At 44.8% G+C, this 15383-nt stretch overlaps 1 protein-coding gene across 1 annotated transcript in view; it reads right to left on the reverse strand.

The window, feature by feature from the left end:
* Positions 1 to 15383, reverse strand: part of LOC126547441 (cytochrome P450 4C1-like) — a 70798-nt gene that overhangs the window by 22840 nt on the left and 32575 nt on the right. Inside the window, exons 4-6 of the mRNA XM_072288112.1 lie at positions 10338 to 10528; positions 2511 to 2580; positions 2248 to 2374 (exon numbers count right to left, since the gene is read on the reverse strand). Coding sequence (XP_072144213.1) covers positions 2248 to 2374; positions 2511 to 2580; positions 10338 to 10528 — 388 coding nt within the window. The remainder of the gene's footprint in view (positions 1 to 2247; positions 2375 to 2510; positions 2581 to 10337; positions 10529 to 15383) is intronic.

The raw sequence follows: 15383 nt of genomic DNA on the forward strand, positions 1-15383 counted from the left end.
TCCTAATAATTTTATGTGGTTCCAAAATATTCTAGGTGCGGCCTTCTTTTTCTCACGTATTTCTGACAACCAACGTTCACCTTCACCTTTTATCGTTGCTTGACCAGTATTTGAACCATATACTTTTTCTCCTGCTATATTTCCCATTTACTGGTTACTTCATCCTGCGGCAACTGCGCCTTCTTTGCCTGCCTGTGCTCTCGGGATGCTTTCTGTCGTTCGGCAATCGCTTCTCGTATCTCCCTGTTCCATCAGTTTTTCGGTTTCTTTTTTCCTTTCTAACGAACATGTTGTTTCTCTTTCCGTATTTCTGTCATTACTACACTTAGAAGCGCACTATATTCCCACTCTTCACCTGGCCATTTGCCAAGTTCTTCTTCGACTCTAGTGACTACATTTGTTATTTGTTCAGCGTTCAAATTTGGACTGGCCATTTTGCCCTCCTTGCTCTCTTTCCCAACTACATATCCCATTTTCAAAATGATGCGTTTATGGCCGCTGTGTGGGGGCAGCACCACCTGGTGGCTAAGCGCCATTTTCGCTACCGACCATGCGGCCGGCTGCAGCGCTACAGCGATCATACTTCTGGGATAATGAATATTTTTGAAATAAAAGCGACAACTAAAAGCCGGAGTTTCCGTTAGTCGCATGAAAATGTAAGCATCGATGAATGTTACTTACACTGGGCTATTAAACCACTAAGAGAATTTTCAAAAGCTGCCAAATATAGCGTCCGCACTTTCGTGCCCAGTTATGCGACGTCGATGCATTCATTGTACTCGTTTTCTTACTACATGTGCAATTCTTTATACTGCTTTTGCACAAGTTTACAATTATTCTACAGTGAAACGGATTTTACATCGCAATGGGGCATTGATCACATTCGGCTATAAACGCGGTATTTTATTCAGCTGCACCAAATTTTAAAAAAATTGCCTGCGACAGATAGGAAAATTCTAACCCTTGATCTATATTACTGAATAAGGCGGTCATTGCTTCTACGAGGAATCAAAATGCTTAATTGAATAATTAACATAATTGCAATACATAAATTTCAGTTAATAATTTTACGGCACATATTTCAATCTACAAATTGCGGTCGGTAAGTCTGCAAGGCATATCGACATAGAACGAATTTTGAGGATGGCACTGCTTTCGTGATATGCGCCGTCGAACTGGCGGTAAAATATTGACTGTTGTTCCACTTACTTTTTTAAAGAAAATGCTGTTATATGCACTGAAGCACTAAAGTAACTGGAACGACAATGCATTTTGTGAGGCATTTCAAAAAAATTAATACCTCGAAACTACCGTAGTCCTGAGAATTCGTTCTAAATCGATACTACTAGTTACAGTTCATAGAGTGAAATGTGTACCACAATGTGATTCATTAAAAAAGTTAATGAGCGCAAATATGTTAATTATTAAAATAAGCATTTTGTACTCTAGTAGTAGTAACGGCCGCCTCATCGAGTACTTTAGAAAGAGGGTTATAATTCCGCTACCTGCACGATAAAATAAATAGTGCAGCTAAAGAAAGGCCCTGTATATATATATATATATATATATATATATATATATATATATATCGAGGTGTTTTAACTGTAACTTTTGAATTATATATGTTTTCCTTCTTAAGAATGCAATTGCCACAAGATCGCCAAGGGGCCAGAAAAGAAAGAAAAACGACTCGAGTTGTCTTATTGTTGGATACAAGATAGCACAAAACCTACCACGTATGTGTTCTACTGAGCAGTTCACTAAATTTGTCAATCTCTAAAAACAATTCAGCAATTTCGCCACCGTGGTCAACACCTCTTCACTACTTTGGCCTTTCATGTGTTCAGACAATAAGATATAACAACACATGTGGAGAGGGCGAATTCTTAATAACAGCTTGCAACGGCTGATTAATTCATTAACGGCTCGAATTCTCCGTTGAGAAACAATGAGAAGCGATCACGGAGCTCAGGCATAAAAACTTGCCTATGTGGTACATATGAGCAGAGAGAAAATGATTCTCAATATCTGAATAATGTCCATCGTGTTATAGTATGGCAATTGAGCCTTTATCACCCTGCATGCTAAGTGCTGGTGATGAGCTACCGACGTGCTCTTGTGTGGCTCTCACCGATTGAGATGGATTTGGCCCTATGGTAAGGGCCAAATTTTTCTTACACTGCTACAGAAGTGCACAGAACACCGATCGACTGTTTATCCCACATGTCCCGGTTTTCATAAGCATACCTCATTGACAAAATTGTTGAGGTCCTTGGCAGCCCTTGTAAATTTTCTCTTTTGTCTAGACAGGTTGTAGGCTGTGTTCCACCACAGCCATGGCTTGCTTAGCCTCTCCATGCCACAGTTCAGCAGGCTGCAAGCGCTCGCGGCGACACCGGAAAAGCTCAGTAAAGTACTTGTAACTTTTTTTTTTCATGCAGTACAGTTTAGATACTTATTCAAAACACCTTACAGGCCCGAAGACTGGATATTTTATGGGATATACTTACGTATGCAGGTTCTTAAAGTAGTTATGTTGACTGGTCCCCTGTGCACCCAGCTGTATTCCCATGGATGACTCTATGAGAAATAAGAACGCTCTGAATAAATGGAGTACAACTTTTTGTCACGGCATTACAAACAGCTACGCAATATTCTTCGTCCGTGACTTTTTGAAGATGTTAGCCAGTGTTTAAGAAACGCTGGGCTGTTCCTTCAGAAACGAAGCCTTGCGTTATTCATGGTTTAGCTTTTTTTTCCTTCTTTACTTTCTACTTACTTATAAGTGTGTCTCCTAACTATTGAAAGCGTGTGAACTTACAATAAACCCTCACTATAACGAAATTGCCTTAGTCGAAGATTTACGACGCGTCCACTCCCAATCCACCTAGACTGGAGCAGATCGTTGAAAATGAAGTGGTGCTAGACTCCGCTTAGAATGGAGTGCTACACGGGACACGAGACAGTTCGGCGCAGCATACGCGGTGGCACTTCGCTGTACTTCGTATCAACCTGGATACACCAACGAGCGCTGTGAAGGCCGAGTAATTAACGCAAAATGCTGGGCCAGTTGGTGTTCATGCATTTGCTGTGACATAGTTACTAGCGCTAACAAGACTAAGGGGAAAAAAGGTGGGACAGGACAGAGTGCTTGTCCTGTCCCACATATATTTTATTTCGTTAGTCTTGTTAGCGCTAGTAACTATATCACAGCTGCGAAGGTCCCTCCAGGACGTGAAGGCAGATCCTTGGGATTGGGGCTACATCAGGACGATCATAACCGAGAAACTAGGCAGCTGCTGAAGGACGTGAGCAGAATTTTTCTGTTGTAACGTATGCGCTTATCGAGCACATCTTTCTTTCAATGGGCTACGTTCTACGAGCTATCCGACTGTTCGAATGCACTCCCCGCGTTACTACGGCTTTTTTAGAGCCTCTTGCTTTAAAGTAAATACCCCTTATAACAAAGTCCACTTTCATGACATGATAAGAAGTACTGCTGTATATTTTGCACCCCACTATAGTATCAGACGATATTAGATGCACTATTAACCACATAACACAAGAGGTATACGATACGAAAGCACTCTATGCACGCGAAAGCATATTTGCTGGGAACAGGAGCACTGAGAAGCCATTATTAAACATAGCGAATATTTGAATTTTCAGAAGAAGGAATAAAATGTCTTTGCTTTGAATTGAAGCATGTGATTTCAGAAATGACATTTTATTTCTCTGAGTATACTGTTGAATAAAGGCCGCATTATACGAGGGCATCGCAAATATTGGACACTGCCTGCCATGGAAGAAAGTTTATGTATAGCTCCTTTCGTTTCAGCCAATTCCCCGAATGGGCCTGGAACCATTATTTTAAAACTTAGCCTCTCTATCTTTGTCTCGCTATCTTGTGAACGAACTGCTTCAAAAGGACGTTCTCGGTCGTGGCGACTATTTACTATTTGCTCATTTGCAAGTTGTAGAACCGAAAATATCTTAATATATCGCTGCGTGCATCTAATGAAACATGTTTTTATACTAACTTTCCTAGCTGGGTACTGTACCATCACCCCCCTCCCTTGTTTTTGAAGGATAAAAGTATTCAGTATAACCCTCCATTTTCGAAGCTCATAGGTATCGAACATTACAACTGGATTCACTTTCAGCCAACTGACTGTTTAAATGCCCTTAACAACTCTTACCGCTTGCTGCTGGGAGTGGCGTTCACGAACAGTTACTTCTGTCGTATGGGAATGGCTGAGAGCGCGATGTGTGACTCATTTAGGTGCGAGGAAACCATCGAGTACATATCGTGTATTTGTCCTCTCTACGACGTACAACGCCTCTCTCGCCGGACAACTTTAAACCGACTGGACTCGAGACCGTTCTCTGAGTTAAAGAGATTCCGATCGTGGCCACATCGGTCACTGGCACAAAAAGTGATTCGTGCACTAGTACAGGGGCCATATAGCGTAAAACTATTCTAATCTGTTTTTATTCCAGTCTCTTGGCGACAAATTTACGTAAACGCTTACGCAAGCATCGAGCGGTGAGCGGCAGTGTTGTCTGAACAGCCCAATCAGACGCTCTCCTCGTTTATGGGAGGTAACTTTGCTTTCTCAACGATTAACATTGCCTACATTGAGCATTGTTTCTTATCTAATTGGCTTACAAGAGGCGAGGAGCACGCTGAAGTGGAGAGTGGTTCGATGGGGCCGAGCCAGCGCAGTGAAAATAGATAATCGGCTGAAGAGGGTGGTACCGGCGTCTGCGATTGTTCTACTCCCCCGTACTTAGCTTGCGGTGGCTGGTGCAATGACTGGGTAAGAATGCCGCTGAAACGGAGTCTCAGTAAAGAAGAGTAGGAAGAGCGATCTCATAAACGAGCCGGAAGGGCTCGATAACATTATACTGCCATGCAAAAAATTTTATTACACACAGATAAATCCATGCTTTCCGGCAGGTTCGAGTAGCCAGTGCCTGAGCGATCGGTGGGCAACCATCTTTTATTCCTTACGGAACGGGGCAGTCTCCGGCTATGCAGAAGAAAAAAGAAAAAAACTTTTGTTCGGCATCTTAATGCATCTTTAAGCCGCACATGTCACTTTGACGCGGTGAGTTTTCGCGGCTTTGTTCGCGTCGAGGCAGGAACAAGATGGGGCCCCTCGGAGTCGTCAATACTCCAATTGTACCAAGCACTATTCGTAATGTATATACGGTACAGCATTCCGGCGCTCTCAAGCATGGGACTTAGCTGTGTGGGCACGCTGGAGAGCATTCAAGCTCAAGCATTGCGCACATGTTTAGGCCTCCCACGATGCACGTCAACCAATGGAACAATAGCGGAAGCTCGAGCTTGTCCTATTGGGGTATACTTGCTCTGTGAGCCTCTTCGAATGTACCTTCGCGTGTTGACCCGACACAGGCACCATCCTCTGTCATCGCTCCCTGCCACCCGCCCAGGTTCCAGCTTTTCAAGGACTATATCGCGCCATCACAGCGTTTTGCCATCGAGATTTTCTCCCGCCTGTATTCCAAGAATACCCCCGTGGGTTCTGCCTAAACCTGTCGTTACATTGCAGATACCTGGAATTACTAAAAAGTCATCGGTTGCATCTATTGGCCTCAGGCAACTCACCCTGTGGCACATTTCTGCAAAGTACGGAGATACTGTACACGTGTACACCGATGGCTCTGTCACACCATATGCCTCCACTGCAGCCTTCGTCATTCCACATATGTTCATCGCTCGGCGGTTTAAACTAGACCATAGCTCAACATCAACTGCCGCAGAACTTGTTGCTATCCGGGAGGCACTTCGATTTCTCTCCGAGGAGCCTCCTAATGCATGGGCGATATTCTGCGATTGCAAGCCAGCTCTTCAAACGATTGACTGTGTCTTCAGACGATCCCGTATTATTCCATGGCTATAGAAATTATAGAACGCCTCGACCACGCAACTAGAAATGGCCACAATGTCACCTTTCAGTGGATACCCTCACACTGTGGCCTGATCGGCAACGAACAGGCAGACGCTGAAGCGAAAACTGCTTTAGATAATGCTTGTGAAGTACGCATTCCGTTCTCACGTACAGACACAAACGCCCTACTTCGTCGCGTAAACCGCAACTCTACGTTAGAACACTGGACCCAACCAGATCGACGACACAAGCGATTACACAAATGGGACCAAGAAATGATATTTCGTATGCCTCACAAGCTCAAATGAAGCCACACGAGCATGGTGCACTGGATTCTCCTTGGTGTCACATTCACCAACCGTTATAAACATATGATAGGTGCCAGTGATACTAGCCCAAACTGTGAATGCTGTGAGGTGCCAGAAACACTTGAACATATATTTTGTGTGTGTCCCGCCTACGCGCAAGAACGACAGCAACTTGTCTCTTCCATTGCAAAGATCCACGAGAGACCGCTATCGGACGAGTTTCTTTTAGGTCCTTGGCCTAATGCAAACAGCGGAGCCCTGGTAACAAGAGCCGCTATAGCTTTTCTTTAAGCCACTGCGCTGGACGCACGGCTTTAGAGAGTCCACAACTCTGTGAATTTGTATCTACGCATCTCTTCCTTATACCATCATCATTCATCAGCCCTTTCCCTCCCCGTCCCTCTTCCCCAGTGTAGAGTAGCAGGCCAGAGCAAGTTATAGCTCAGGCCGACCTCTCTGCCTTTCTGTAAATAAATTTCTCTCTCTCTCGTGACGCTGCCTTCTGGATAGGCGAAGTGGGCGCAGCCCGAGAGCTTTTGCCAATAGCTGAGGGCTAATGTCGAAAAGTCGTCTAACTCAGAAATAATTTTTCTTTTGTTCGATCTAATCATGCATATTCAGTGTGCACACGTCATATCAAATGGGGAGCTATCGCGGTTTACGTGACGCAGCGTGACAGACAGGCGAAGTGGGGGTGGCACGAAATTTTTTTCACCAATCGTGGAGGGCTCATTGCAGAATTGGAATAGAAAAGCTTCGAATAGGTTTACCTTATAGCGCTTCTGGTGCGTTATAACGTAAAGTTATTCCAAACTTTTCTATTCCAATTCGCTCTGTCATAAGCTACTCGCACCTGCCGGAGAGCATGGGTTTATTTGCGTATAACAAAACTTTTTGCGTGACCGTGTTACGTTATCGATCCATTTCGGCACGTATACTACATCGCTTTGCCAACTCTTCTTTGCTGAGTATCCGGTTTGGCGGCATTTTTAACTGTCCGTTGCACGCCGCCGCGATTTTAGACAAGCCACTGCAAGCTAAGGGGAAGTGGACCAATCGCAGACGCTGGCACCTCCCTCTTCGTGCGGTTATGTTTTTTTCAGTGCGCTGACTCCGCCCTATCGTAACCTACTCCACTTGAGCGTGCTTCTCTCATCTTGACAGCCAATTAGATAAGAAAAATCGCTCAATGTAGGCAATGTTATACGTTTTGAAAGCAAGCAAAAGTTACCTCCTATAAACGAGGAGAGCGTTTTATTGGGCTGTTCAGGAAACGCTGCGGGTCACCGCCCAATGCTTGCGTCGACGGTTACGTAAAGTTGAGGTCAGGAGATAGGAATAAAAAACATATGGGAATAGTTTTACGTTGGTAGGCCCCCAGTACCTGAAGTGAGCCGATCTCAGAGACCGCTTATAGTGTGCCTGTGCATCCTCTCCCGTGCGCTCAGTGCTCCCTCTTTTCATCATTCTATTCCCCCGTTCCCTTACTCTCAGTGTAGGATAGCAAGGCGGACTCTCGTCTGGTTGACCTCCCTGCCTTTCCTTTCCTTGCTTTCTCTCTCTCTTAACAATTCTCAAGTTAAGTGCATCCTCTTTAAACTCGCACGTCACTGCAAGATTTCTATTGACGGCTTTCCAACAATACCAGTAATTAAGGAATTGTTCTGTGTCTAGTTCTTTGTTCAGAGTGGAAGGAATGCGTAACTTCTAAACGGGATCAACTATATACCGCCCATAGTCGGTGTGAATATTTACCGTGCCCTCTCGATTCAAATTTATTTGTCCACTACAGTATCCTCCTTTTCGAAGTTCCACTCGCCTAAGCGGAAGTGTGCGTCTTCTGTTTGTTGAGTCATGTCGGTAGCTGTTTCGTTGGGCGTAGGAAATTCGCATCTAATGTATGATGGAACTCTTCACGTGGGGCTTGTCCTGTCTTCCTGGCTCCTTCATTGCCAATGATCAGCTGCCAATGTAGGTGGCTCGTACCCAGATCAATGCACAAAAACTTAATGAAACTCAGCCCCGATTCCACATATTTAACCCATTGATTTCCATTCTAAAATTGAGCCGCAACGATGTGCTTTCTTCTTTTGTGCCTCAATGCAGAAACATTCACATTGTGTTTCACAAGGTAAAACGGTGTTGTGCATGGAGCTCATTTATGCTTATTATCCGTCTTCACTTTACATATATAGGGTGTCCCAATTATCATGCATAAAGATTTAAAATATGCAAATGCCACGTAGCTGGACAGAACTAAAATAGTGTTGTTTGCCGTCACTTGGAGATACTCAGATTATATTTTGCATTCCGCCTAATAACATAATTAGTTTTAATTAATTAATCAACTTTTCAAATATTATATTTAGATGAAAATCGTTAGCGAGAAAATTGTACAGTGACATGAAAAACTCCCGATACAGCTTTCTGTTTGCTCAATATGTGATACTAAAAGTGTTTTCTTGAGCGTGAAACAAGTCCGCGAATACACGCGAAACTGCTTCGAGCGGCCAGTCGCACGACAATTTATAGGGAGTTTTTCATGTTGCTCCACAATTTAAAAAAAATTAAATTATGGGGTTTAACGTGCCAAAACCACTTTCTGATTATGAGGCACGCCGTAGTGGAGGACTCTGGAAACTTCGACCACCTGGGGCTCTTTAACGTGCACCTAAATCTAAGTACACGGGTGTTTTCGCATTTCGCCCCCATCGAAATGCGGCCGCCGAGGCCGGGATTCGATCCCGCGACCTCGTGCTCAGCAGCCCAACACCATAGCCACTGAGCAACCACGGCGGGTTCTACAATTTTCTCATTGACACTTTTCATCTAATTATAATATTTGAGAAGTTGATAAATAATTAAGAGTATGTCTTTAGGCGGAACGCAATAAATAGCCTTAGTATCTCCAAGCGACGGCAAGCAACACTACCTTGGTTCTGTCTAGCTGCGTGGCATTTGGATACGTTTCAATTTTAGTGCATGATTGTTGGGACACCGTGCATACAAAACAAGGAATACCCGCCGCGGTTGCTTAGTGGCTATGGTATTGGGCTGCTAAGCACGAGGTCGCGCGATCGAATCCCGGCCACAGCGGCCGCATTTCGATGGGGGCGAAATATGAAAATACCCGTGTACTTAGATTTAGGAGCTCGTTAAAGACATCAGGTGGTCTAAATTTCCAGAGTCCTCCGCTACGGCGTGCGCCATAATCAGTTCTGGTGCGTAAAACGCAATAACTTAATACTTCTTAAAACAAAGAATAACTTATGCGACAAATTATGCAGAACGCATGCGTAATTGGGACGGCATGCTTCTTTGAGGTGCCCGGCAAAGCAAAGTTTACCGGAACCCCTCTAAGACAGGCTCCCGCCCCTATTTATTCAATATATTATTACCTTCTTTCCTTTAAAGATTGAAATGAACGGGGTAAGGACGCTGTTTTCTTTTAACATCATTTCCCATGCACAGAAGCCTGCATTACTCTGTAATGTTTACACGGAGAGCACGCGACCCTCTACACATTTCCTCATTTAGGAGAGCTCAACATAAAAGACAATAATAAAAATTTTGACTTAGCGACACACTGATGTTCTTTTTTTTATTCACTTTAGAGACAAGTGTCTTTATTTCTTGTTCTTATCTTTAGAACATAGGAAATAACAAATCAAAGGCAGCGAGTTCCGTAGACCCTCATGGTATTCTATACGTCAGAGAACTTTATAGGGCATGTCTTCCGGATTGAACTCTGATGTAAAAAAGGACCTGCAATCCGACATGAGGCAGTTTGCTGACATTACACTACATTCGCATCACTTTTAACTATGGCATTGGCAGTGGCTCCATTACAAATGACAGCCCTTTGCAAGGCCACGTCCAGTTACATACATTTGGTCGAGTAAATATCTATGCTAAATTGTCATCAGCCAAGCTTTCGGGCAACCACACCCTTTATGTGCGGAGAGGCATTGATCTCGCTACACAGTTCGCCTCAAACTATACAATATACGTACTGGGTACGTTAACTGCGCGCGTTTGTGATTCCAAGACACCGTGTTTGGCATTAGCGTTGTGATTCGCGGAATATTGTTTATATAAGCTGCCACTTTACCGCACAGCACGTCGAGGGTAAAGTGTGTCATCATGGGAAACAGGTCGACGAAGTCCAAGTGCGACGAGTCCCTGATCTTCTGCACCAGTACCCGGGTCTGCTCGTTGAATATGCCTACGCAACTGTCGAGGACGCGAAAATGGAATGCCGGTGTCAAAAGCTTCCTTCGTGACCGCCACTTGTTCCCTGTGCTGGTAAAGGAATACATGACAAAGTTTTGTGAGGTCCTTTTGAAATGAATTTGTGGATATCTTACAGCTGTCAAACATCAAATTTCCTCCCTAATCCACAGTGACTTGTTAATTCCAAAGAGAATGCAGAGAGGAAAACGTCGTGGCTAAGCTCCTTGTTCTAATGAGAGAACGGCTGGAAATTGACACATGCAGGCATCTGGAGCAAACGAAAGATGAAAACGAAAAGATAATATGTTTAAACCCGCCAGAAATATGAGGTGCTGCAAGAGGATGCGGCGCACATATATGCGTAGCCTCTGTAGCCTTCTATGGGACCATTATACAGGCAATGTGCAGATTGCACCGCTACTGTGCAAAGGCAGTATACACATATATACAGTTCGTGATGATCTGTTCAACAAAGATTCGCGAAGTTACCTTATATGTGTCTATCTACTTTCAGATCTGACTTCATGTGGTTAACGTCGCCCGTTAACTTAACATGCCGACGTATTCTGAATGGATTTACTCATGTTTGAGTAACCATAGCAGTTCATATTGTTTTCTTACTGACTGCTTTGATTTTTCACCCGGGCAACTGCTTTCTTTTGAAATACTGCAGTTCTACGATATACGCCTACTGAAAGAAACTACTCTTTCACTCTATATGTTATTTTTATATGAGACACAATTTCACTACGCTTGTAAAGGCTCCACGCCACCGTCGCAGAGTGTCATGGCACCAATCTAGAGTATTGCCACCAATGATATCAAGCACAGGTGACAGTACGGAGGGCAATCACAGGGCGCATGACGCGATCAGTTTGTTTTAGCGCGGTTTTGAAAATTTTCTGAGTTAACTGACCTTTTGCACGTTAAGAATTACAACCCTGCTACCAGCGCAATTGCACTCCCGCACTAAGGAAGTGATGATAGCTTTAGCTTGTGCGCATACGTATTGTCCTTTACAAAATATCGGTTTAGCAGAGACGTGGACGGCAGCAAAGCAACGCTGGTAGCGACGCCTTGTGATGTTTGTGCACCCACAGCGCGTTCGAAATACCTTTGTGAGGCATGGGCGGTCTTGTCGAAGAAAAATTAAAAGATGTATGTATATTAACGATCATATCACTGATGACACTTACGAAAGCAGTGAAGTATATGCAAACCTGACTGACAGTTGCAACAAGAGCACTGTGTTCACGCTGGTTACACAATACGCCACAAGACGGCGCCACAAACGTGGCTGCTCTAGGGCAACACCGGCTAAAGAACTTAAGGCCTTCTGGCTGCACCCTCTCTCTTTGAGCTACGTCACGCAGAAGAGGCCCACATAGAAGTTCCGTGCAGCGTGCTACGAAGCTACGAGCGGCGCACCTGTGGTGAAAATGAGACGCGGAAGACCGAGTGGGCGACGATGGCGATAACAATTGGATTAATTCCGGGAACCCTGCCGCTCCTTGCATAGCTTTGGGGTTAGAAAAGTCCCGGCATGCTGCGACATGCTTCCGAGCGCACTTTTTTTCTGGACGTGAACCGTGCATGTAGTCTCTGCGCTTGTGCTGCGATTGCGGTTGTGTGTCCGGCAAGCCTTCATTGCCGCGGATTGTGGATTACGTTCATGCCAGGATATGCCTAATAAATTCTGCGGGACAAATTGCTGGAGCAATTACAAATCGGGGCCGAAAAATCATGCGTTCGTCTTTCCGCAAGATCAGTTAGAATATTGGGTGCCAATGCTAAGGCAAAGAAGAGAAAAGCTGGAATTCTGCGGAATAAGGCAGCTGTTTCTTTTTACACAGTTGCACGAATGTTTTGTATCTCCATTGCTAAACTCATTTGAGGTATTGTAGATATGTGGACTGCGGTACTGTGTGTAATAATGCCTCGAAAGCGAAATTATTCGTTTAGAGTCTAATCTAGACTGGAATAAATACATGTGTCCCAAATGTGAAGAAGGGCACACCGGTGAAGTTGTCATGAGATATGTGTTATGCTGCAGTGCTAACATTTTGTTGGAGAACTTCTGTGGTCGCATGAACGGCAAACTCTCTGACGCCTACGATAAATCAAGTCAAAGAAACTACTCTGAAGAAGAGGGCAGCACTGTGACTTTTCAATATAAGCCATGCTCCCTGTCGTCATTTACCCGAAATTCTTTCTCAGTCCTAAGATTGAACCCTCTCATTATTAGGGACGGGCCTTTTAATAATGCAGCACGTAAATAGTTTTGCATAAATAAAATTATCATGGAACACACTCTATTCTCTGCGGGCCATTTGCTCAACTATGCGTGAAAAACAATAACTGCGCTCTGCTTAACGTTACCCATAAGGGCGCGATCCCTTCATTCAACCCGTATCCCCGACCACGCCGCCGGCCTCTTCTCCGTGACGTCGCTCGCCGAGCGCTCAGGCCTTCTCTTGTCTCGGTGGTGTTGTCTAGGGTGCCTCGGTGCCCTCCTCGCTCGCCGCTGCATGCAAGTAGCGGCGGGCGAGGAGGAAGTCGAGGCGCCCTGGGATGCTCACGTTTACGTCTCCGGTAACCCGGTTATATGGACGAGGTAAAACTCTCTAATGGATCATTCAGAGCGAAAGGACAAGCTTAACCACACAAGGTGCGACCCTGCTGTCGGAAGGCAGGAAGAAAAAGAAAGCAAGAACAAAACGAAAGGTTCTTCGCATAAAGCTAGGCGACTGAAAGGACTTGCGCTGACATGTTAAGGTGTCCATGTTGCACATGGTGCCGTTAACGTTTGCGTTTCTCCACATCAATCGTTGCTTCAGGTGCACGTTGGCGAACGGGAAGAAGCAAGATGCAGATACTACGCGCTTTCAGGGAAGCAGCTGCGTTTGCTGCGGCATGATATTCTGACACCACGTAGCGAATGACGTCATTAGGCGAATGACGATATTTTTGAGCTGCCTTCGACATTTCGTCGCACACCTTTGCGCCTTTTTCTGCCTTTTCTTGTAACATATACAGCGCGTACCACGTAACTTGTGCCAAAATGTTTTTTTAGAACTATGGGAGTGCCACGTAGCTGGACAGCACCAAAGTAACGTGACTTGTTGTCGCTTGAAACAAGTCGGGCTATCTTAATTGGGGGTGGGCGAATAGTGATTTTTGAGAGCGAATCCAATACGAATCGGATTGCGAATCGAATCGAATACTTTGCGAATAGCTCTAGAATAATGAAAAACCATGATCACAATTAATAAAGACGAGCTGCACATCGCAGTAGTCTTAAATTTAGCAATTTTCTGTCATTACATAGTATCTTATGAAGCGTTGTTTATTAAAATCACAAATGAAGCATTAGGAGCAGGCAAGTAGTTTCTCCGCGTGCACAGGGCTCTGAAGAGAGTGCGAATCATCGCTGTCTATAAAGACTGTAAAGTATGGCTACTTAAGTGAGGTTGCCTGCTTCACTGCGCAAGTTCTGATGTCTTACGTCTACTCTAGGCCCCCAGGGGCCAAAATTTACCGTACTTTTGCTCCAGTTTTGTGTTTATTCGGGCGCAGTTAACGTTTTCAAATATTCTAAATGTATTCGAAAATATTCCCATCTACGATTAGTGAGTATTCGATTCGAAGACCAAATCGAATAGGAGACTATTCTATTTGTTATTAGGGAATTTCGAATATTCGCACACTCCTACTATTTTCTCCCATTTCGCTTAATTAGACGATCATTTATTATTAATTAAATAACTTCTCATATTCACTTCTCAAATATTTGGTGTTCCTCAGCAGTTTCCTAATCAGAGCAAAATTGTCTATCAAAAGTAGGCCATCACGAAAGATTCGCGATTCATCTTTCTGTTGCTCTATACGTGCTATATAAAATATTCTTTTTTTCAATCCTGACAGAAGCTCGCAAAAGCTCGTGAAAGGTAACGCACGAGTAGTCACGCGGCCCTTTTTCGTGTGTTGCGGGCTTTTTATAAGGCTTGCAAAAGCACTTTTACGTAGCACGTATTGAGCACCAGAAAGATGGATCGGGAATTTTTCGTGATGGCCTACAATTTTCTGGTTGACAAATCATATGCTCTGATTGTACTATTTGCGAAGTTAACTAATTAATAATACCTTTTTATGTACATACGGAAAATACCAAAATATAGTCTGCCTAGCTTCAAGCAACGCTTAAAGAAAGAAATAACCGGGCAACTCACACTCCGTCGCGCGAAGTTTGAAACAGCGAAGCTGGTCTATTAGGGCCACCTCGTTCAAACGCGGTAGTCCCGCTGGCTTGGATGGATACTTGCAGCCGCTTCTCAAGCTGAACTGCGGCACCTTCCCGCGTAAGACCGTTTCTCGACAGGTCCTACGCAGCCGCCTCTCGTCGTGGTCGGTGGCCTCCGGAAAGATGTCTCGCAGCACACACATGCATTGCCTTGTGCACGTTTCTCGACAGACCGAACCGTGTCGATCGTCGATAGGTTCGAGTCAAACCACAGTCGATTGCACACTCGGCAGGAATGTCCAAACTCCAACGAAAGGAACTCATGTTGAAACCGAGCGTTGGCACCCCCGGTTGAAGCGCGAGCTCGGCGTCGCTCGTACACGGCCTCCCGCCCTGTTGTGTCTTGGCGTAATCGTCGATGCTTCGCAGCGATCCTGGCTCTCTCTCGACTGGCATATTCTGGGTCTTCGCGTAGTCGCCGCCTTTTGGCTTCGGCCTCTCTGGCCAATTAAGTAGGTTGGATCGGCCCGACGTTGCCGTTGTTTCTCCCGCATCGCACCAAGTCTAGCTTCGCGATGCGCAGCCTCTTCATCAGCAGTACGAACGTACCTAGGCCGCCCCAAGGCGTTAACTGACCGTGCGCCGCCGAGCACAGGCTTTCATATCCTTTTCAAAGTCAAGCGC

This window comes from Dermacentor andersoni, chromosome 1 (assembly GCF_023375885.2).
Source record: "Dermacentor andersoni chromosome 1, qqDerAnde1_hic_scaffold, whole genome shotgun sequence".
Classification (NCBI taxonomy): Eukaryota; Metazoa; Arthropoda; class Arachnida; order Ixodida; family Ixodidae; genus Dermacentor; species Dermacentor andersoni.